General features: G+C 44.8%; 2 protein-coding genes across 2 annotated transcripts in view; one reads left to right on the top strand and one right to left on the bottom strand.

The window, feature by feature from the left end:
- The first annotated feature begins 570 nt into the window (after nucleotides 1-570).
- On the top strand, nucleotides 571-12,322 carry SNX15 (sorting nexin 15). The gene is made up of 8 exons (XM_075280503.1): nucleotides 571-710; nucleotides 3,802-3,837; nucleotides 4,853-4,973; nucleotides 7,615-7,730; nucleotides 7,820-8,009; nucleotides 9,018-9,158; nucleotides 9,457-9,687; nucleotides 11,003-12,322. The coding sequence occupies exons 1-8, from the start codon at nucleotides 612-614 to the stop codon at nucleotides 11,107-11,109; spliced, it is 1,041 nt and encodes a 346-aa protein (XP_075136604.1). The 5' UTR covers nucleotides 571-611; the 3' UTR covers nucleotides 11,110-12,322.
- Nucleotides 12,323-14,324: 2,002 nt separating this feature from the next.
- Nucleotides 14,325-23,616, bottom strand: part of NAALADL1 (N-acetylated alpha-linked acidic dipeptidase like 1) — a 29,742-nt gene continuing 20,450 nt past the window's right edge. The window contains exons 11-19 of the mRNA XM_075280502.1: nucleotides 23,166-23,229; nucleotides 21,995-22,062; nucleotides 20,297-20,391; nucleotides 18,982-19,072; nucleotides 18,312-18,393; nucleotides 17,537-17,710; nucleotides 16,346-16,433; nucleotides 14,650-14,742; nucleotides 14,325-14,508 (exon numbers count right to left, since the gene is read on the bottom strand). Of these exons, the coding sequence (XP_075136603.1) occupies nucleotides 14,325-14,508; nucleotides 14,650-14,742; nucleotides 16,346-16,433; nucleotides 17,537-17,710; nucleotides 18,312-18,393; nucleotides 18,982-19,072; nucleotides 20,297-20,391; nucleotides 21,995-22,062; nucleotides 23,166-23,229 (939 nt within the window). The remainder of the gene's footprint in view (nucleotides 14,509-14,649; nucleotides 14,743-16,345; nucleotides 16,434-17,536; nucleotides 17,711-18,311; nucleotides 18,394-18,981; nucleotides 19,073-20,296; nucleotides 20,392-21,994; nucleotides 22,063-23,165; nucleotides 23,230-23,616) is intronic.

Genomic DNA, 23,616 nt, shown 5'->3' with positions numbered 1-23,616 from the left:
TAAGTGTCCGTTCCCAAAGATGTCCGACTTTTTAAGCGGACAGCAAAACCCGACATGTAGGATTTTGCTCATGAAAGCCTCATGATCTTTTTGTGACTAGAAGTCATGTTTGCGCCATTCTAGAGGTCATATTGTGGCTATTCGCTTATATTGGTGACTTGGCAGTAGGGTATAAATTACGGCCATAGTTGCTGTGCAGCCCTAGATTTATAGTCTTTGTTTATGTTCCCATATAGGAGTTCCCCTTTTACACCCAAACCCCGCCCCCCTGTCATGCAGAGGCCACGCCCCACGCCACGAATTACTCTATTGGAATGAAAGTAAAGCTTCTAGTGTTATTCTGCCGGTACATGGAGGACCCCCGGCCTTCACACTGCGGGATACAACAACGGGACACACAGAAATCCATGTATTTATACATGCAATGCTCTGCCTTACAATGTGCGCATGCGCACCTGCCCTTGGATGGCAGCACCCGTCTTCCGCTTTGCGCGCACACTATAGAATAGTAAGCGCTGGTTGGCAGTGTGTACGCAGTGCGCATGCTCTTTAACATCACATGAGGCTTTGCTTTCTTAAAGGGGCAGAAGTGACAGCAACATCGATCTATAATGTCCCGGGCTGTCCGGGATCAGTATGACCGGAGGTATCACGTGACCGAAACCCGAACTAATCCGAAGGGGTTTACAGAGTACAAGGTCACTGCTGAGGTAAGTGACACCTAGGACAGAGCTGGCAGTGTCCTCCTCCCTGGGTGTATGATGGAGGCACAATAGTAAGGGAATACAGAGATCCTGTGTTACTGGAGGAGGGGGCACATATATAACTTATAAAGGGACACTAAGCCAGTAACAGTACGGCATAGGGCACGTACACATGTCCTCATTGTGACTGCGCCCTATTATACAAGAGGTTGCAAGTGCCCTGAGGGCGGTCCCAAACTTCACAAGTGCTCCAGGGGTTGTCAGTAGAGTGGGATCAAACTCCGCCCCCTTGGTCTTAACTGATGTCTTCATTGTTCTGTTCTTAGCATTAAAGTATGGTGACATTGCCTGTACAGTAGGGGGGTAACGTGAGGGGGTGCAGAGGGTGCAGTCACACCGGGGCCCAGGAGCCTAAGGGGGGCGATAAGCACTGGCATCAGTAATTAGATTGCAGCTCCATCTGGCCCATAAACCAAGGAGACTCACAGATTACCCGAACCACACTAAGGTGGATTACACTCCTTAGCCCCCGTAACCATCACTATCAAGAATTCACTATAAGGATGAGGTCGGGGGCCCGGGACACAAGATGTTAGTTCCACCGCTGATGCACAGTACACTTATAAGGCCAGTGCTCATGGCTGGGAGCGTACCGTACATATGCTGTAACCCTATATATCTTTACTATGCACCCCTGCCAGATTTACAGGACAGAATCCCAGAGAATTTACCGGAGCGACCCGAAGCACTTGCTAAACCTGGAACCACCCTCGGGGCACTTGCTATCTAATTTGCATAACAGTTATTTTTATTGGTAATAAGCGAACTTGTGCCCATAAGTGTAAGGTGGAATATGTCCGTCTCCTGCCCCCCAGGGATGTTATTGGTTTAGTACCCATAGAGGAGTTGGCTTTAAAGGGGTATTCCTATCTCAGTAGTTCACTTGCACAGGATTTCCGAATATAGGTGAACATTCAGAATCCTATAGTTCTAGCCATAATGCTCTTTAGATATGTGACTTTCTGACTATACTGGGTGTTGCCCTTTTATTGGTCACATAGTGCTGGTTGCATACGGTCGGTCGGTGACCGCTCCCTGGTTCTCAGTTCTGATAGATCACCTGCCTTGGGCAAACTTGTAAAAGCTTGTAACGTGATTCTGAGATTTCTAGCCTGTAAGGCGGTGACTATCTACTACTACACACTTGCATTATAATGTCACTGTTCACGTGATGGATCTAAAGTACAGTGTTACACAATTGTAAGTACCGCCATTCCCCAGTATACCTTTATAAACCTTCTCAGAAACTGTGAATCGAGGTGTATTCCTATGTGGCGGGTTTTGTTGTGACCTCAAACCCCCCCCCCCCCCAAGCAATATTAAGTTTTATACAGATGAATGGGACAACTGCGATCAATCTTCAGTATGCTGAGAAGGGCAATAGGGGTCATTTAAAGGGAATCTTCCACATTCAAAGTGTCATCCTATCCACAGACGGCATGTTATAGAGCAAAATCTGCTGAGCAGATTGATATATTGATATATAGGTTTGTGGAAAAAGATTCAGTATAACTTGTCAATTATTCATTACAATCTGTGCTCATTCTATGCTTAGGAGTCCAGTGGGCGGTTCTAATCGATGTTCGGACAGCATGTCCCAGTATGTGTGTACGTATAGAGATAGCTGTCAGTCACTGAGTAGAACCGCCCACTGGACTCCTAGAGAATAAGCAGGGATATAAATGAATGACAGACTTATCCAGAACTGTATACTGTGCCAACTGTTTAGTTCTTGCCGCTCTATAAGCTCCTTTAAGAAACATCTCCTATATGAAGAATTGCAGCCAACTTGAGCACATCATCTTGGATGTGAGATGAAGAATAGTTGCCTTTGGCCGTCTGCTGATCCGATCACATGAGCAGTCATTGAAGATCAGGCTGGAGGGAGATGACCTGTATCACATGACCTTATTCATACGTCGCAGTCGGCATACTCGTGGACGTATACAGGGCTCCATACACTGTAGCGGTGGTGCCTAGAATTGCAGCCTATTCACTTGAATAGAAACAGGGCTGCTTCCGGCCATATACCTAGCATATGGCTTCCAGAAACTGGAACGTGACCATTTCAGGGACTAGTTGTCAGACGCCAATTGTTCTAATACTGATGACCAGTATCAATTACCTTCAGGTCCTGGGCAACCCCTTTAAGGATAATGCTAGGGCTACAACTGTAGCCACAACCAAAGTTCTCATGGTCACCCAGCAACCCCTTCACTATTGACAATAAATGGAGCTTTGTGACCCCCTAGTTGCCACTACAATTTCTAGTCCCAAAAAGATTAAAGGGATACTATCATTGGATACCGTTTTTTTTTTTTTCTCAATAACACATAGGAATAGCATTAATAAAGGCTATTCTCCTCCTACCTTAAGATCTCTTCTCCACACCGCCCTTTGGTAGAAATCCTGGTTTTCTTCGGTATGCAAATGAGTTATCTCGCAGCACTGGGGGCGGTCCCCAGCACTCAAACAGTACTGGGGGCATCCCCAATGCTGCGAGAGAACTCTCCAGCGCCACCTCCATCTTCTTCTGGAACGCCTTCTCCCTGTGCCGTCTTCCGTCCTGGGTTTCAATTTTCTAGGCCTTGGGCAGAGCCGACTGCGCATGCCTGGGCCACAAGAAAATGGCCGCTTACACCAGTTTCCTGTGCAAGCGGCCATTTTTTTGTGGCCCGGGCAAGCACAGTTGCCTCCTTTCTTAAGGCTATTCCTACATGTTATTGAGAAAAAAACAGTATCCAATGATAGGATCCCTTTAAGCAGTGTCCAACTAGAAGTCTCGGCCTCATATGACAACATGAACTAGAAATATCACTTTTAATAGTTAAAAGGATTTACCAAGCTTGGAAAAACCATATTTGCTTTAGCCAGAAACAGCGCCACACCTGGCAGGTGTCATTTATTGCAGCTCAGCTCCATTCACTTCGAAGGCAGATATGTTTTTCCGGTTCTGGTACAATCCCTTCAATGTTGATCTTTGTGTGTCTTGGTTTCTATGTCTGACCCTATAACCATGTTTTCTTATTTTACGCAGTTTATATCAAAGAAGAATCCCCAGGATGTTAAAGAGGTATTTTATCAATGATCTCCACCATGGTGCCCTGTAATGTCTGGACATGTAATAATGTGTCTACACCATATAGCGGAGTTGTATTATGGGATATTCCCATGTTTATAAAGTGACGACATATCACTTTATTAGCAGTGGGGTCTGGTCTCTGGGACCCCCACCAATCTTGGAAATGAATGGGCTGCAGTGCTGATCTGCATTAAATTTTTCTCAGCAGAGCGCCACTCCCAGCAGCCTGGCAGTGTAAGGAAATGCAGCCTGCCCAAATTCACTTTATGGGACTCATAGTGTGAATTCTGCAGCTTAATCCATGACAAATTCCTCAGGTATTACACATGCAGGTTCATTGCGAATTTACCAGCAAAATCTGCAGCCAAAAACTTGTATGTGTAGACATACCCTTAAAGGGATCAGCGTTAAAGGGATCCTATCATTAAAACACATTTTTTTTCTGGTGGACACGTAGGAATAGCCTTAAGAAAGGCTATTCTTCTTCTACCTTCAGATGTCTTCTCCGTGCCATCGTTTTGTAGAAATCCCGTTTTCCGTCAGTATGCAAATGAGTTCTCTCGCAGCACTGGGGCGGGCCCTAGCGCTCAAACAGCACTGGGGGCGTCCCCAATGATGCGAGAGAACTCTCCAGCGCCACCTCCATCTTCACGTCTTCTTGCAGCGCATACGGCCATACTTGTAGGCCTTGGGCAGAGCTGACTGCGCATGCCCACAGGCCAAAAGAAAATGGCTGCTCACTTATTGTAGCCTCCTAAATTAACAGAAAATGCATTGAATCCTATAAAATAGTACCATATGGATTCTCAGTTGCTAATGATCCTCTGCTTTGTCGTCCTCCCCTTCCATTTTCTGCTCTTCCAGCTATGGGGTCACTGCTTTTATTCTTTTCGAGCATTCTAAATTTACTTTATAGATGTGGCGGCTGCACCGCCCCTTTAAACCCCCTATATCAGTGCTTCACATTCCTATTCTCCTGGATACATAACAGTATATTGTCTTTTAGATTGTGGTTTGGAAACGCTACAGCGACTTTAAGAAACTTCATGGAGAACTCTCATATACTCATAGAAATCTCTTCCAGCGCACTCAGGAGTTCCCACCATTTCCCCGCGCCCAGGTTTTCGGTGAGTCCCCATAAGTAGCTTTGTCATGTTATGGAGCCCAATGATCTCGATTGTGACGGGCTGAGGAGGAAACCTGGAATTTCACTTCCTTCCTTTTTCATTTTGTTTGGACCTGGATGTATGAAGAACTATAAATGGGAGTTTGTATGAAGACTGCTCCAATACATCTCCAGTGGAAATGAATAGGGTAGAGCGATCGTGTTCGGAAAAGATCGGATTCCGATCGGCGATCGAGAAAATTTCACGATCGCGATCGGAATTCCGAACATGATCTTTTTATGTGGGATCGAGATCGGTGATCTTTTCCCACAATGCTTTGCTTAGACTTCACACTGAGTATACGCTGTATACTCAGTGTGAAGGCTCCGCTGCAGTTCCATAGGAATGAATGGAAGCAGCCGGCACACAGCCTTAACCCCCTGCGCGCCGGCTGACTCCATTCATTCAAATGGGAGGCTAAACTAAACATCTCTAGCAGCTACTTACCTCTAGAGATGGCTGCTCCGGTGTCCTCCTTCTTCTCGCCTCGCTGCCCCGCCTCCCAGGTTAGTGTTTAAAGCGCTAGGTAGGCGGGGCTTGTGGCTTAGGAGAGTGGGGGCAGGTACAGGGCGGGGAGACGTGACGTCTCCCCTCCCAGTGCCCGCCCACACTCTCCTCACCTGGCAGGGAGGGAGCAGCGAAGGGAGAAGAGCAGCGTGGAGCGGCAGCGAGGCAAAGAAGAAGGAAGGCACCGGGCACCGGAGCAGCCATCTCTGCAGGTAAGTGGACACCAGGGGGGACTAAGTAGCCAGAGGATTAAAAAAAAAATCCTCTGGCTACTTTAGTGATTCACTACACAGCGTGGATTCTAACAATTGTTAGATTCCATGCTGTATAGTGAATAGGATTATTTTTAAAATCTGATCTCCGATTAATAAAAAAAATCCCATTGACTTGCATTGGGATCGGAATTGGGATCAAGATCGGGTTTGAATGAAAAATGATCGGAAATCGGATTTTAAAATCGATCCTGAAAAGTCAAGATCGGCCCAACCCTAGAAATGAAGCATCTTAGCTTATTCTGGTACAGTGTCTTTCTTTGGTCTACAGACTCCAGAACATGGCCACCATCTTGAACATTGGGCTAATGGTGGGTTATGGGACCACCAGTCTAAATAATGTACAAGTTCTAGTTTAACATGCAATGTATTGCAATAGAGGCTGCTCATGGGTGGTTGGTCATCAGCGGCCATGTTCAGAATGGGAACGTTGTGGAGAAGGACGGGATGTTTCTCCACCATGGGGAGAAGGCCGTGCAAAAAGAATGCAACGTCCATTTTTTTTCATGGCGGTTTTGCCTCCATTTTCACAGATCCCTCATAGACTTGAATCTATTGATGGATCTGTGAATACACCTAATAGGTAGAGATGAGCGAACACTGTTCGGATCAGCCGTTCCGAACAGCACGCTCCCATAGAAATGAATGGAAGCACCTGGCACAGTGACCGGCCGCCGGCAAAGTGTACGTGCCAGGTTCTTCCATTCATTTCTATGGGAGCGTGCTGTTCGGAACGGCTGATCCGAACAGTGTTCGCTCATCTCTACTAATAGGACCTGTCCTGTTTTTTGGATGATCCATTAAGACAGACATGTGTCCTGCACTACTCTGTGCATGTGGCCTAATTCTTTGCAATTTCTGCCGCGTGTAAAATCTGCCTTGAAAAATCCTAAATTGACATTTCCATTCCATGGATCAATTCCCGCTGCGTTTTTTTTTGGTTGTTTTTTTTTTCCCACAGCACATGGATAAGATTTGGTCAGCATTTCATTCACTTCACTGGTCCTGTGAAAGCTTCAGGTTTTTCTTAAACCATTCCATAGCAAAAAATATGCAATTTATCACATGTTACTATAATCTAATAGGCTTAGTTGTGTAATTCTATCAAATGATTCCTCACCCCAAGGCTAACACAAAGAATTCTTAGCACTATGTTCACATCTGTGCGGGGAAATCCATTTTTCTGCTCCATCGGAGGAACAGAAATGTGGAACGCAAAACTAGCGCACACCAACAGTGTAATCTGTGAGGGTTGGTTATAGGTTACTGACCCCCTCAGGTGCTGGGCAGTAATGCAGCTGGGAAAATTTGCTACTACAGCAGTTTCACATTTCCGATGACTGTTGTTAAAGAGGACATTTCACCACCTCCACCAATTCCAGTTTTTAGCCTATGTTAATAGGCGCCAGTCCACTGATGGAATTTACTTAGTAGCCGTCATTGTTCCCCGAAAAGCACAATTAGTTTTGGTTCCTGATATGCTTTGTAATATCTGCAGTGCCTGTCAGGGGGTGCTATTCAGAAGAAGCCAATTACAGAGTTCAGAATCGCACCCCCTTGTCTGCTCCACCCTGACACCGCCCTCTTGACAGTACAGAGACTAAATAGTATATCAGGAACCAAAACGAACAGCATTGATTGCTCAGGAATGGCGGGGGCTAGAGAAAAAATTCCAACCGTGCCAGAATCAGTGCAGCGACTAATAAATGATGGAAAGAGGTGGACTTTGGGATGTGGTTAAACTAATATACAACAAGTTGCCATAGTAGCTGTACTTGTATGCTTGCCTATGAGTCTTATAATAAAGGGCTTGCATTTCCCAGGCCGTTTTGAAGCTCCAGTGATAGAAGAGCGAAGGCAAGCTGCAGAAGATATGCTGAGGTTCACAGTCAACATCACAGCCCTCAATAATAGTCCACAACTAAAGGAGTTTTTTAGGGTAAGATATTTAAGAATAGGTTAACTCTTAACTGGCCATTTACTTTCTTCTAAGTCATTCTATGGCGTTGTGCATATCTTATAAACCAGGCAGGAGACGTTACAATGCGATCAGATGGTCCGGACTCAGCAGACGCAGTAGTCTTACCTCCTCCTTTAATACCAGAACCAGTAAGAAGCTCTTCTATAGAAGTCACAGAAGTAAAGGACGTGTTAGATGACTTTGATGAGACAGAGACGCAAGTGTTGCCTGAAGTGGAGGAAACCGTCAGTAGTAGTGGTAAGTGTAATGACATACACTACTGGAGGGTGAGATTTCGGATGTCTTTAAGGCCCCATAGGAACCCCTTATGTCTCCCTCTTGCAAACTCCATCTATGTCCCACCAGCACTCTCCTGAGTGACAGAGTTGTCTAAAATGTTACCAATGTCAAAGGGGTCCTATCATTAAAACACAATTTTTTTCTGCCTACCACATAGGAATAGCTTTAAGAAAAGCTATTCTTCTCCTACCTTTAGATGTCTTCTCCGCGCCGCCGTTCCGTAGAAATCCTGGTTTTCGTTTGTATGCAAATAAGTTATCTCGCAGCACTGGGGGCGGTCCTCAGCCCTCAAACAGCACTGGGGTGTCCCCAATGCTGCTAGAGAACTCTCCAGTGCTGCCTCCATCTTCTTCAGAAAAATGTCTTCTTCTAGCGCTGGGGGTCAAACTTATAAGCCTCAGGTAGAGCAGACTGTGCATGCCCGCGGCTACAAGAAAAATGGCCGCTTACACAGTATGTAAGCGGCCATTTTCTTGTGGCCTGTGGTTATGCGCCCGAGGCCTATAAGTTTGACCCCCCAGCGCCAGGATTCATAGGATTTATAGGATTCAATGCATTTTCTGTTAATTTAGGAGGCTACAATAAGTGAGCAGCCATTTTCTTGTGGCCTGTGGGCATGCGCAGTCGGCTCTGCCCGAGGCCTACAAGTATGGCCGTCTGCGCTGGAAGAAGACGTGAAGATGGAGGTGGCGCTGGAGAGTTCTCTCGCAGCACTGAGGACGCCCCCAGTGCTGTTTGAGTGCTGGGGACCGCTCCCAGTGCTGCGAGAGAACTAATTTGCATACCAATGAAAACAGGGATTTCTACCGAACAGCGGCCAGAGAAGACATCTAAAGGTAGGAGAAGAATAGTCTTTCTTAAGGCTATTCCTACGTGATAGGCAGAAAAAATTGTGTTTTAATGATAGGATCCCTTTAAAGTAGTATGAGGGCTTCAGTCTCCTATAATGTAAGTTATTTCTTGCAGAACCAAGCCAGCTCGACTTACTGTTTGATATGACTGAAGATATAAGCCATCCTGGAGAAGAAGAGACAACAAATCCAACTCCAGCTGCAAAAGCCTTGGCTCCCAATGACTTGGCGCTCTTTGACCCTTGCTATGCTGAAGGTATACATGTCTTGTGTATGTTGCTGGTAACCCCATTTTGGATGGTACCCTTAAGCGGTTTATCCATAAGCAACTTTTATCACCTATTCACCGGATATTTGCTAAATGTATGATCACTAAGGGACCGATCATGAGAACAGGGGTCCCTGAATTACGGGTGTGAATGGCGGGGGGTTAAAGCATATTACTAGCCCTAGTAATATACTTTAGGGGTGACTCCCATTAAGCTGCCTACGCCTGATGTGCTACCTGTGTATATACTGTCACATGTATAATCTGAGCCATTTGTTGTATATAGACGGTGCATTACTGGAGACAGAGTCCTCTCTGAACCTGTTGTCTTTGCGGTGTGAGGGAGAAGAGGTGACATCTGACCTTCCTCTCGGTGAAGAAGAAGATGGAGCATTGTATCTCTCACAAGCTACAGCTGAAGTCCAGAAAGCAATGGAGAAGGAATCAGCCGGCGACTACCCCGAGGCGTTCAGACTCTTCAGAAACGCAGTAGATATTTTGTTAAAAGGAGTGAAAGGTAATTTATAGTGCAAGGATCTGATAAGTATTATACAGGGATTTATAATGTGGATTTCTATATGTCTCCATTTCTGGAGTCTAAGGTCTGTTTCACACAAGTGTATCATTGGCACAAAGCTTGCTGCATATTCATGAAAAAAAAATATCTTAAAGGGGTTTTCCAGGCAAAAAACTTAAAAAAACTTAAAAAAAAAAAAAAAGAAGGTACTTTAGTGCTATTAATGGGTTAATAATTGCACCGAAATACCTTTAGCAGTGTTGCGAGTGATTTCTGGCTTTGTCTGGAAGCTCCTGGCATCCTCTGCATTTGTTTACAAGCTTCCCTAGCCTACAAATATCATGATCCCTCTCTCACACCCCTTCCCTGTTTCCCTAGCTAGCTCGCGGACTACTAGCCCTGTCTTCCTAACTAACCCGCCCACTACTCGCTCCTCCCCTCCATCTCTGTCTCACTAGCTAAGCTATCCTGCCCACTACTAGCCCCTCACACCTCCCCCAGTCTCCCTAGCCATTTCACCCATTACTCCCCCCCCCCCCCCGTCTCCCTAGCTAAACTATTCCGCCCACTACTAGAAGAGTAAGAGAGGCGGAGCCGTTCCCAGACACAGGAAAGCTTGGTAAGTATTGATGGGGATAGGAAGGGGGGTGGGGGAGAGGATTGCTGATGTTCTGTTTCAGAAGCTGTGAGTCGGAACGTCACCAGATTATCAGAAAGTGTCCCTGGGGCGGTCACATGACCTCTCCAGGGATATGATTAATTATAGATTTTTATTTTTTTTTAATTGAAGTAAATTAGAAGGTCGTCGGGGGGATGGGGTTTATTTAGGGGTTAATTCTTAGTTTATACTAGACAACCCCTTTAATGTGATGTTTTGTTGTTGTGTTTTTTTTTTTTGTTTTTTTTTAAATCTGCTCTCAGCATGTTTGGCCTTGGCTGTGGTGTCGGGATCAATCTATAATTTTTTTTAATAATATGGTTATTAATATTTTTTAATTACATATTTGCTTTCATAGAAATGCAATCGCTGGCTTATTAATGAATTAGAGAATCTTTACTTCTTCTGACTGACCATAGCTGTCAGCCATTGATGATGATGATGGTTTTGCCTCCCGACTCCACAACCCTGCTTACTTCTGTTGGAGAGAAGTCAGAAGTTATAGCTATCGTATATATCCCATTGTAAACTAGAACCTATATAACCGGGTACATAGCGGCCTATAGATTGGTTTGTCGTAGAGAATTCTTAGCTGTGTAACATGCAAGCTGGTAAAAGGTAACAAATAATCCGAGCACCTTTATTTCCTTCTACCAGATGACCGCTGCCCGGACAGGCGAGACGCTGTGAGACGCAGAACGGCAGAATATCTTCATCACGCAGAGCAAATTTTTCAGGCTCACATGGGTGGCAGCACTGAGTGACTCTCCTGCCGGAACGGATGTCCCTGGATCTGGTACAAAGTGACTTTATAAAGTAATATTTTATTTCCGAGTTTGGAATCCCCAACATGAGAACTGTGCGCTTTCTTTCTGACCTAGAACAAAGGATCTGTTACTTTACGGCAGAATCTACAACCAAGTGCTTCCATTACTCTTTGATTTTTCCACAACTGTCCACACACCAGTCACAGAAAAACTCCTGGACACTGCCGGAACAATGAAACGTTCCTCTCACGGATGTTCGTCGATGTGTTATTTAATAGAAATTTCTGTATATCTGAAATACTTGTTTGCATCGTAACTGGAAGATCGTGTGTAAAGTGATAAAGCACAATATGCGTTTCTTACATCTAACACTGGAGATGCTTAATTCAAGATCGTTGCTTTACGTTCCTCTAAGATCTGGGGTAGGGAACCTTCGGCTCTCCAGCTGCTGTGAAACTACAACTTCCATCATGCTCCATACACTTCCATGGGAGTTCCAAGAACAGCAGAGCCAGTATGCATGCTGGGAGTTGTAGTTTTGCAACAGCTGGAGAGCCGTACGTTCCCTACCCCTGCTCTAGAGAAACCTAATGTACGGATCAGACCTGGTATGGCGGGTTGTAATCCTATATCACTGCTTCACTATATCTTTGCCTTATGTGTGCAGGATCTTTTGCAGGTCCTGTGTATTATTGCACTAAACGGTTTTGTTGCAGAAACGGCAGTAAGACGTATCTTTGGCCAAGAATCATTTCACAAAATACATTATTTGAGGCAAGTCAACAAACTGCTTTAAGATCAGGACCCCACGTGGCGTATATGCAACGTTTTACAGTCCCTGCGAATCCCATCCACACGTTGCAGAAAAATACCCGCAGCGGAAATGCTGTAGTTTCCAAAACCGTTGCGTTTTTGTAACTCGCAGTATGTCAAGTATACCAACGGAAATGCCGGCGGTTTCCGTGTAGTCATAATTGAAGCAGAAAGTCAGTAGGAGAAAATTCTGTGGACTTTCTGTTACAATTGTTTCGGGATCGCAGTGCTTTTTGGCTGTGGCTCGCTACGTGAGGCCTTAGTCTAAAACTGCGGTTTGTGCCACGGGTGAAAGCCTAAACTGTCCATGTTGTATTCCGCCATGACGAACTTATTATACTGCACAATAATTTTTATATTTTAGGAATGTGAACATTGTGAACAATTCATATCTGTCGTCTTAATACCTAATGTACTTGTAAATTGTATACATTTTGGACAAATACATATATGAAAAAAATATCCAAAGAAAATTCTACCTATTTAGAAAAAAAAAACCTTGCAAAAATAAGTAACTCCTATTCAGAGTGGCGCGCAATGTATGTGACATCGCACATAGGTCTACATAAGAATATTATCCTCAATTTTGGTGCTGAAATATACTTATATTCATAAATACAAAGGCTTAGTCACATGAACTGTATAGAAAACTTTTCGGGGCAACATGGTGGCTCAGTGGTTAGCACTGCAGCCTTGCAGCACTGGAGTCCTGGGTTCCCACCAGGAACAACATCTGCAAGGAGTTTGTATGTTCTCCCTGTGTTGGCGTGGATTTCCTCCCATTCTACAAAGACATACTGATAGGAAAAAAAAATGTACATTGTGATCCCTATATGGGGCTGACAATCTACAAAAAAAAACAAAAACCTCTTCAACATCTATAAAACCAGATCCCTGGTGGGAGTTGTAGTGGTGACCGTGTGGGTTGTCAAGTCCTTTAGCAAAGTATCAGCAATACTCCATGTACAAAGACCAAGCTGTATAGATAGCGGTAGTGCTGTATATAGTTCCTGTTTACTGTAGTATCAGACTTGATAGCAATGGCGTTGCAGTGGTTCTTTCGTTCTGGTTGTAGGGGCCCAGAAATTGGATTGGTTTCCACACATTCTGAGAACACTGGCGTAGATAAATCTAATCCTAGCCATTTAACCCCTTAGATGATATGTTTAATAGCAACTGTGGTATCTAAGGCTAAGTTCACACGGGGGGGTACGGCGGATTTTGGCACCAAGAGTGACGTGGGGAGCCGCGTCACTCTCGGGTCAAAACCCACCTGCCACGACTCTCTCGGCTTCCCCCTCCAGAGCAGGCTCAAATGAATGGGCCAATTGTGGAGGTTGCTGCGGCCAGGAGGACGCCGCAGCTCGACGAGCCGTGGAACCTGCCTGAAGAAAGGGCAGTCCGCTTCTTTTTTCCGTGAGTGAAAAAAGTAGCCTAGCAGTCTACATAGACCACCATTATGAGAGGGCGGATTATGACGTGGATTATGCGCCATAATCCGCCCCCTAGTGCCCATGTGAATGAGCCCTAAGTGGTTTACAGAGAGAAGAAATCTCCCGCTATGGCCGCTAGCCCTTACTCTGTTGACCAGTGGCTACTAAGTCCTCAGCCATCATAGCCATGACCCCCGAGCCCCCTATTTTGGTTTTCCGATTAGATTCTACAATGGTGGAAACTACCTTCATAATATTGTATATAAAGAAATGTCATAACTCTTGAAATGGGAGTAATACAGAGGTAAAGTATGGCCCACAGACTTCTTACACTAGGTTCACAGTAGCGTCAGCCTCTCCATTGTTCTGGTCCGTCGCAGGATAGGTGGATCACTACAACAACGGCCACATACAGAAACGGAGGTCCATTCTTGTAAGCAGAAAACCTCAGCCTTAGTCAGCTTTTACCGAGCTGTAATATCGCTGTATATAAGGTCTTATCAATGACTCCAACAAAGAATAGAACTTTATAGAAGAGGACGCGTTTTAATATCAGAAATGATCTTTACTCTACAGAAAATTCTCTTTGTAGGTTGTATGTGTGATTCCTTGGTTCCTATAAACATCCCTATCAGGCTGCATTCACACTGCGCTCGGGCACTGCTTTTGGCTTCACGTGCCAGGAAATTCATCCAGTATATAAATCTCGGACTATAAAAGCATGCCAAAAAGCAGCGTGAGCTAGATCAACATGGACGCTGTTTCCAGATGCAATAAATATTGCCCCAATGATGACACATAGATGTTGATCTGAATCAGGCATGGGGGAGCAGAAGCAATGGTGGACAGCTGGTGAAGACGTATTACAGGTGTTTTTATTACTTGTAATGATCCATGGAGAGGAAAGGACATACGTGACGTAAAGATAGAAAATAATGCTTTATGGTTGTCATTTTAGTCCTGTCTTTAAATAGACGCCGCGGTTTGCAGAGTCGAGGCCGCGTTATCCACCGCCGTGGCAGCCACCGTGATGTGGTGGTGCACTTGGGCCCAGTCATCTTCGAGCCCTGAGGAAACTGCCTTGGCATAAGCGTCTGCAATTCCTGGGAAGGTGGCAACGCTGGAACTTCGAGATGCCCAGATGACATGACTGTAGGGATGAAGGAGACAGACATGAGCAAGGAAATGCCTAAAGCTTCCTCCCACCCTGGCCATAGAGGAGTTGCTACGATGTACATCAATAAAGCAGTTTTCCCTTTTTAATGCATCAAATATCCATATAATACGTTACCTGTAATAAAGTTTATCCGGGAATGCAAAATGGTTGATGAAGGCTCGCTCCAGCAACATAAGCTGGTCATTGATCATGCGAACTCTAAGTGGCCTAGATATGGAGAAGGAGACATGGTTAAAGGGGTTGTCCCATCACAAGCATCCTATCTATACTGCTAGTTTATGTGGATTTAAGACTTTTCCTAAATACATTGCTTCATCAACACTGCTTTGTTTGGCCCCTATCTTAATTTATTCACTTAATTGTTTACACTCCATTTCTATGGCCCTTGGGATTATCTGCTCATTTGTCAAGTGATGTAGCTGCCTGCTCTCAGGGGGGGGGGGGGGGGGGCTGGGAGCAGCTCTGAGCTGTTTGTGTCTTTTAAGTTGGGGATTTCTGAGCTCTTATCAGCCGGTTTAATTGAATTTGGCTGATAAGGGCTGAGATAGGGAGTCCATTACCTCTGTATGTAATGCAAACTGACTCAAATCCAGCTCTGCTACATCAGCTTCACACTGTGGTAATTCATTTACAACCAATCCCGTGCAAGTGAAACCCTGCCCACCAATGTGCCGAGAAAAGCAGGAAGTGAAGAGAGCACAACAGCCTGCAGGTTAGTGAACAAGCGTCAATGGAATACCCCTTTAAGAACGACCTGTCGTCTCTCCTAACATATCTAATGAGACCTTGTATTCCCCATAATGTGCGCTGGACTGTTCCTCTATTATTCATACTGAAAGTGTTTGACTAAATTCACATTCCCCTGGTTCCACAGTGTCAAAAGTATGTAGTGACGGATTTTTTTTCTATTATGTGTGTATGAGGTTTAGTTAAACCCCAATCCCATCCATCTAGTTGTTGAGTATGGGCGTATGGTGATATTAGAGTTATCATACCTTACATCAAAGCACCACAGCTAAGCATCTGACATGGACTGTTGTCCACCTTGGGACAGGAACCTTACAACTCTCTTAGGGCTGGTTCACATCTGCGTATGGTATTCCACTTGGGGACCCCCCCGAACGGAATACCGAACACATTAAAAAGCAATGAGCAATGAAAGCACACGGACCCCATAGACTGTAATGGGGTCCGTGTGTTTTCTGTGCGGTGTCCACATGAATCATGCAGGGAAGAAAATAGTTTTCTCTCCGCATAACTCGTGCAGACATAGCGCAGAAAACACACGGACCCATTATAGTCTATGGGGTCAGTGGGTTTCATTGCTCACGGCTGTTTAATGCGTTCGGTATTCCCCTGAGGCGGTCCCCAATGTATGCAGATGTGAACCAGGCCTACTATTGCAGGGCCGTGATGGGGAGGACACATCTATTGTGGGTGCTGATTCTCTTACATGCAGGGGCAGATTTGGCATTTCTGGGTCTCTCCGCAGTCCTAACCCTTTGGTGGTCCCCACTCTTGACCTGTCATATCAGGTGCAAGGCTCTGGTGCTGCCATCATGGAGTGGCTTCAGTATCTGCGGCTCATTACATCCAGAAACTGGCAACGCCAGGACATCATGTACAACATGTTTGCCTGCAGGGCATCAGTCAAGACCGAGGAGGGGTCACTACTAAGTAATAGATAATAGTGGTAAGCAGGGGACCCTCTGAGCTCTGTTCAGTGTGGGGCCTGGGTTTCTGCCCCTGGTTACACGTGTACGACTGACATCCCATTCTGGGAGTTAGAAACCTAATGTCTATAACTTACGTCTCTTTTGCATCCTTCAGCTCTGAAATGGTCTTGTGGAGCTCCTCAGAAAACGTCTTGTATCTCGCTACTGCATTCTTTAGTGGTACTGAAACACAGATAGCCGACATTAATCTAAAATTATTCGTAACTTATTCAATATACAAAAAATGATTAGACGAGAGAGTAAGCAGAGAGGTCTGCCCCAACAAGTCCGCAGTCATACATATCCGTAAGAGTGATGGCGGCTATTCAAGCTCCCACAGCAAATATAAGGATCGACTTTAGGCTGAGGCCTCACGTTGCGGAAACGCAGCTTTTTTTGTTGCAGATTTTGCTGCGGTTTCTTGAGCCAAAGCCAGGATTGGATTGAGCAGAAGTATAAGAACTTCCTAGATATTTCCCATTCCTTTCGCAGTTATTAGAGATGAGCGAGTAGTATTCGATCGAGTACTACGGTATTCGAAATACTCATACTCGATCGAGTACCACTCGCTATTCGAATGGAAAAGTTCGATGCAGAACCAGCATTGATTGGCCGAATGCTATACAGTCGGCCAATCAACGCTGGTTCTTCTCCTACCTTTAGAAGTCTTCTCCGCGCAGCTTCCCCGCGGCGTCTTCCGGCTCTGAATTCACTCTGCCAGGCATCGGGCCTGGGCAGAGCCGACTGTGCATGCCCGCACTACAAGAAAATGGCTGCTTTGACTGTAAACGGCCATTTTCTTGTAGTGCGGGCATGCGCAGTCGGCTCTGCCCAGGCCCGATGCCTGGCAGAGTGAATTCAGAGCCGGAAGATGCCGTGGGGACGCTGCACAGAGAAGACTTCTCAGAGAATCCAGCCCGACCTTCACTCGTGGACTTAGTAAGTGTAATTTGATCAAATGTTGCCTACCCCTGAAACGAGCATTTTTCCCCCATAGACTATAATAGGGTTCGATATTCGATTCGAGTAGTCGAATATTGAGGGGCTACTCGAAACGAATATCGAACATTTTACTGTTCGCTCATCTCTAGTAGTTATTCTTGGCTTTGGCTAAAAAAAAACGCAGCAAAATCTGCAACAAAAAAATCTGCTTCAGCCTTGTATTCGCCATATCGTAAAAAATTCTTTGTGTTGCACTGTTCCTCTGTAATTCCTCCTAGAAATCTATGAGTAAATGGAAATGATACATGTGTTTTATTACAAGGATATCTTTTTGTTTACATTACCCAAAGAGATGTTTTTGGCTGAAAGCTGCCCAGAAAACTCCCTTTCAGCAGTGTTGTAGTAGTTTTCCAGTGTTTCTAAGTAATCTCTTGGCCCAAGAGGAAGGATGAGACTGTCGGCGAGTCGCACCAGAACATTGCCGGCTGTACGGGCCACTGTCTGATGACTGGTGAATCCTACAAGAGATGTAGAAGATATGAGTCTGACAAGAAGGTGAAGGACACATCATGATGGTCTCTGCGGTGCAGGGATGGGCCACCAGGAGGAAGAAGGAATTGGGGGAATTTATTAAGACTAACACATGATGTAGCGATCTTGATATTGGCAGATGAACCAAAATTATTAGGAGGGGACGGACCACCCTTCAACAGTCCCTAGGAAGTAAACCATAGTACCTTTATGATGTAGGTGTCTTCTATTTGACCATTATTGTGTTGGGGACTGGACTCACCTCGATGCATTTTTGGGCACAAATGGCAAGATATTTCCAAAGATCACTGTTTGGCCAAAAAATGCACAACTGGTGGGATAACCTTAATAAATTCCCCATATGTTTCCTTTCTACTACATGATGAGATCCTGTCCCAAAGGATGTTTAGTTTGAATGCCCGACTGCTTCTCTATTCATATGGGGGAACAAAGGACCCCAGTGCTCATGGTTATTGTAGGCCCCTGCAGTCAGACCACCACCAACCAGACATCATCTATCCCCTATTAAATCCCTTTTACGACCCCTTTACTCTCCTCTATACTGTGATGTTGAACTGGTTTTGTTACCTGGATCAATATGTTTATCTGTATAATCGAATGTGTCAAATGCCGTGTGATAAGCGGGATAGATACGGGCCGATGTTTTACTCTGTGGAGTGAAGATAAAAGATAAAACCTTCAATAATTCAGAACATTTCTGGCATCAATATAAATGAATTCAGTCCTAACAATAAAACAAGGATTTCATCAACCAATAAAGTTCATGTCCAACATTTAATATATCTTTATAGCGGTCAATGCTTCATTTTTCTTAGGATCAGGGATAATAACACTCCTTAGGGAGAGTGTGCACCTTTGACAGGCAAATGGAGACTTACAAGCCATTTCTGCTCCACTAGGGGACTATGGGAAAAAAATATGCAAATCTGTTCTACAGGATGTAATTAGGAGAGCAGTGCTTCTGTTTGCTGCCCTCTAGAGGCAGCCCCCTTAACATCATGCATGACTTGTTAATAAGCCTAATAACATAATGCGGGGATTATTGCCAAACTAGTATTTTTATTCCAAAAGGGACACATTGAGCTGGTAACTAGTACGATGTCTTATAAATCCAGGTCTATGCAGGAGATTTGGAGCTCTGTATCAGTAAAACACCTCTGTGGAGGCCGCACATTTGTCTAACTCAAGACTACACAACCAATTTAACCGATGTGTATGATCAGCCATTCTCAGTTACCCTGTCATAGGTGTATGCAAGATCCATTGAAGTGATGCCTAAATAATGAATGAATGGAGCGTAGTCGCTGCCAGCGCCGAGTGTACCCAACCTATATGGGAAAATGGAGATGATATAATAAATATATGTTATGTAGAACCATATAGGCACTGAAGTAAAGGAATGATTATGTCTTATTACTTGTTCACACTAGTACTGTATGTATAGCAATGTCATGGCAATATGCCAAATCCATGTCCGAGTGAATTCTGTTGACCATATTAACATCAATGGAGTCCTTCAGGTTTCCAGTAAAGTGGCAAATACAGAAAAGTCCTAAGGACAGGCCATCAAAATTTAAACCCCCTTCACTCTATACAAGGGCACTATTCCCATGTAGAGAAGACATATTTTCTAATGATGACATGTAACACAGATCATACGTCATTAAAGGGTTATGCAAGAAGAAACAAAGCTAAAGCTAGGTTCACACCTGCGTTCAAGTTTCCATTCTTAGGGTCCGCTTTGGAACCTGAAAAGTGGGAACACAATCCACTTAAAAAGCGGATACCTGCAGAAACCCACAGAATCCAAAGACTGTAATGGGGTCTGCCAGGTTTCCTCCTCAAAAATGCGGATTTGGGGACGGAATCCCGGAACAGAATCCAGGCGCAGATGTGAACCAAGCCTTAGGGCGGATTCATATCTGCGCCCTGGTCTCCGCTTTCAGTTTCCGTCTCCTGCCAACAGGAGACGTAAACCCAAAAGACCATGTCCCCCCCGTAAGCGCCTGTGTTTTGTGGTCTCCGCGGCGTAACTGGACACAAAGTTCTGCATGTCCGACTTTGTGTCCATTAAAAAAAAAAACGGTTTTTCCGCAGAGACCATAAAACACTCACGGGCAGACACTTTACAAACCCATTGAAAAGTGACTGCCCGTTTCCGTCTCCTGTCCAGTTTCTTGGGCAGAAGACGGAAACTGAAAACGGAGACCGGGGTGCCGGTGTGAATCCGCCCCCAGTGCAGACAATACTCTACTAAACTTTATATTTCCCTGGACAACCCCTTTAAATAAATCAATGCCAGTACAATGGGGTTATTTCCCAGCTTCCCTCCACATCCCCAACAGAACATTGTATTCTGTTTTGACCCATCATGTTCTGTTTGACTGATACTTTATAATACACCCCCTCCCCACCTGACTTATAATGGCTCCATCAGGTTTAGGTCTACCACATTATTCTGGACATGAGATATCACCACAAATCTGATAGAGGAGAATAGGAGTGTGAACAGGGGTATAGATATAGTGAGTGGACCTGTTTGTTGGACTTACTGAGGTATCACTCCTCCATAGAGTGAGCTGCTTCGATTAAAGTACCGAATCCAGTTGTCATAGACGCTGAGAGAAGAGCTGACCGGCGTGCCCACCTATGAGGAATAAGGGAGGGAATGGTTAGTACGCTACGCTACTTGTCCCTGTACGAAGCAAGAGACACAACAATGGACCGGCTGCAGTGACTATTTCTTCTGGTCACGGACAAGTACGGCACCTTCTAATATCATGTATGTCACAGACCCATTACAGTGAATGGAGCCATGCTGAGAAATACATCATGGCATGCCCAAGTTTTTTCTATCTTACTCTACTCGTCTTAGCCATTCAAGTCTATGGATCAGTAAAATAAAGCAAACAGCCCACGGATGTCACCCATGTGATGTCCATTTTTCACTGCATGTCCAACTTGGTGTCCAGTTAAAAAAAAAACTGTTTCCCCACGGACAGGCAGAAGACACACATGGGTGGTCATCTTTGCAAACGCATTCAAGTGAATGGGTTTGAAAGCCGACTGCCGGGTTTCCGTTTCCTGTCCAGTTTCGCAGGGCAGAAGACGGAAACCAGCCGGATCGGCTAAATCGGAGACCGGGAGCAGATGTGAATCCGCCCTAAGTTAAAAATGGTTGATACGAATATCACATGAATGGCACACAAAAATACACTAGGAAATACAACGTCCAATTTATTATAGTCCGCAAAATGGATAGGTAGTGTGAACACAGCCCATCTAAAGTTTTGACAAATTTGCAAATTTGGGCTAGACAGTCTTACACCTCCTTCACATCTGCATTGGTAAACCGTCTGGGGTAGTCCGCATGGGGGTCCCCCGCCGAACGGACTACCAAACGCAATTGCAAGCACTGTGCAGTAAAAGCACACGGACCCCATAGACTATAATGGGGTCTGTGTGCTTGGGCCAGATCTCTGCACAGAACATGCGGACAGGAAAGTACTTCACAATCTACTTTCCTGTCCGCATGATTCGTGCAGGCAGTGCGCAGCAAGCACACGAACCCCATTATAGTCTATGGGGTCTGTGTGCTTTCACTGCACAGCGCTTGCAAATGCGTCCATGTGGACTCCCCGAACGTATTACCAAACGCAGATGTGAACGAAGGGTTAAACTGCATCAGATTTGTCTCTAAACTGTTTAGTCTAAGGCCTTATTCACACAGCTGTACCGTTTCATATAGACCAATATCTGTGACAAACGGCCGTGTCTGTCCATGTAAGTCCACAGAAGAGACTGTTGTCCAGGGAGCATTATTTGTCTTCCTTTTTACTTGTTGTACCAAAGGGTTTTGGGTTGGTTCCAGCATCGGATCATGTGATCAGAACCAATACCTGTCACTCTGCTTCCTTTCCTGTTTACACCAATGGACAACTGGGTGTTACCATTCCTCTTGTTAAAGTACCATTGGCCCTACTCAGACTGACATTTTCCAATCTGTGCTGGTATCAGTACTCCATTGAATAGTAAGACTCGGATTTGAATTTATTCATACATTTCCAGGAAGAATAACAGAGGAATAGCACAATGCAACTTTACAAGAAAAGATGATCCGGAACTATTATTTCAAGTATTTTAGAGGTGGCTCTGACTGGTTCTACTCCTTCAATCTCTATTCACATATCAGAATAGAGTGACTACGGGACTGACTTGTCTATATATTAATGTATAACACGTTACTATACCTGTTTGGCAGCAGTGAAAATTACATTCTGAACCGGCGGTGTCCCTTGAGCTCTTAACGTCGCGTTTGCTGGTTACAGAAAGAAATGTCAGAATATTGTCAGTGACCTGAAGTCTGTGTGTTCTGTAAAGGTATCTTCATACATAGCAGACTTGTTGTACAAGTTTCTGCAAATATGTCCCTTCCTTCATTCCGCCAGACGTTCCATGTACATTGTCTATCGCAGAAATTTGTGCAACAAATCTGTCACATGGAAATGTATCCGAGTTATTCTAATGTGCCTTAAAAAGATTGATATTTTCTGCAGAAGTAAATCTGCAACATTTCTGTTGAACTCTGCAACAAAAAAAATGGCGCTATATTTTGGTTGCAGATTTCATTAAAGGGATCCTATCATTAAAACACAATTTTTTCTGCCTATCACATAGGAATAGCCTTAAGAAAGGCTATTCTTCTCCTACCTTTAGATGTGTTCTCCTCGCCGCCGTTCAGTATATAATCCGGTTTTCGTCAGTATGCAAATGAATTCTCTCGCAGACCTGGGGGTGGGCCCCAGCGCTCAAACAGCACTGGGGGCGTCCCCAATGCTGGGAGAGAACTCTCCAGCACCTCCTCCATCTTCTTCAGGAACGGCCTCTTCACTCGTCTTCTTCCGGGGCTGGTGGTCAAACTTCTAGGCCTCGGGCAAAGCAGACTGCGCATGCCCGCGGCCACAAGAAAAATGGCCACTTACAAGGTAAGTAAGTGGCTGTTTGGTTTCTTGTGGCCCATGGGCATGCACAGTTGGCTCTGCCCAAGGACCGAGGCCTAGAAGTTTGACCACCAGTGCCGGAAGAAGATGCATGAAGAGGCCGTTCCTGAAGAAGATGGAGATGGGGCTGGAGAGTTCTCTCGCAGCATTGGGGACGCCCCCAGTGCTGTGAGAGAACTAATTTGCATACCCACGGAAATCGGGATTTATACCGAACGGCGCGGAGAAGACATCTAGAGGCAGGAGAAGAATAGCCTGTCTTAAGGCTATTCCTATGTGATAGGCAGAAAAAATTGTGTTTTAATGGTAGAATCCCTTTAAGGTAAATGCTGCAGATTTTCTTCAAGCGTTTCCGCTCCGTGTGTCCCCAACCTTGTGACATCTATTTATTTTACTTAACTTTTAAGATAAAGGGCCTTACCAAACACAGAAATGTCCACATTGATATAGGCTGCGGTTCTGTCCCTTAGTTTATTATAGTAGTCCTAACACAGAAAAGGAAGGAAAATATTCTGTTAATGCAAAAAAATCTCAAAATCCTGCTTTAGCGCTCTAGAAAAATAAAGTAACAAAGGTATCAGTTATTGGGGTATTTGTTTTTCTTTTTAAGGGATATTAACTTACATGAAATAATTTGGATTGATAGGATTCTACAACCTGCATGTATTACACCACATAGCAAGCTGCAGTATGCCATACACTGACTGTCAGATGATTCCGTCTCAAGAACCCTTCTCTCCCCCTTGAGAATAATCTTCTACTGATTTATAACCAAATTGGAGGAATCTATAATGCTGGGAGTCCCTTCCTGTTTCATATTGTACATAGTAGGAGGTCCCTGCATCCTAACTAGGTTTGGCCAAAAAATCCAT

Source organism: Leptodactylus fuscus, chromosome 7 (assembly GCF_031893055.1).
Source record: "Leptodactylus fuscus isolate aLepFus1 chromosome 7, aLepFus1.hap2, whole genome shotgun sequence".
Lineage (NCBI taxonomy): Eukaryota > Metazoa > Chordata > Amphibia > Anura > Leptodactylidae > Leptodactylus > Leptodactylus fuscus.
The sequence above is the reverse complement of the archived record's forward strand: the minus strand, read 5'-3'. Positions and strand labels throughout refer to the sequence as shown.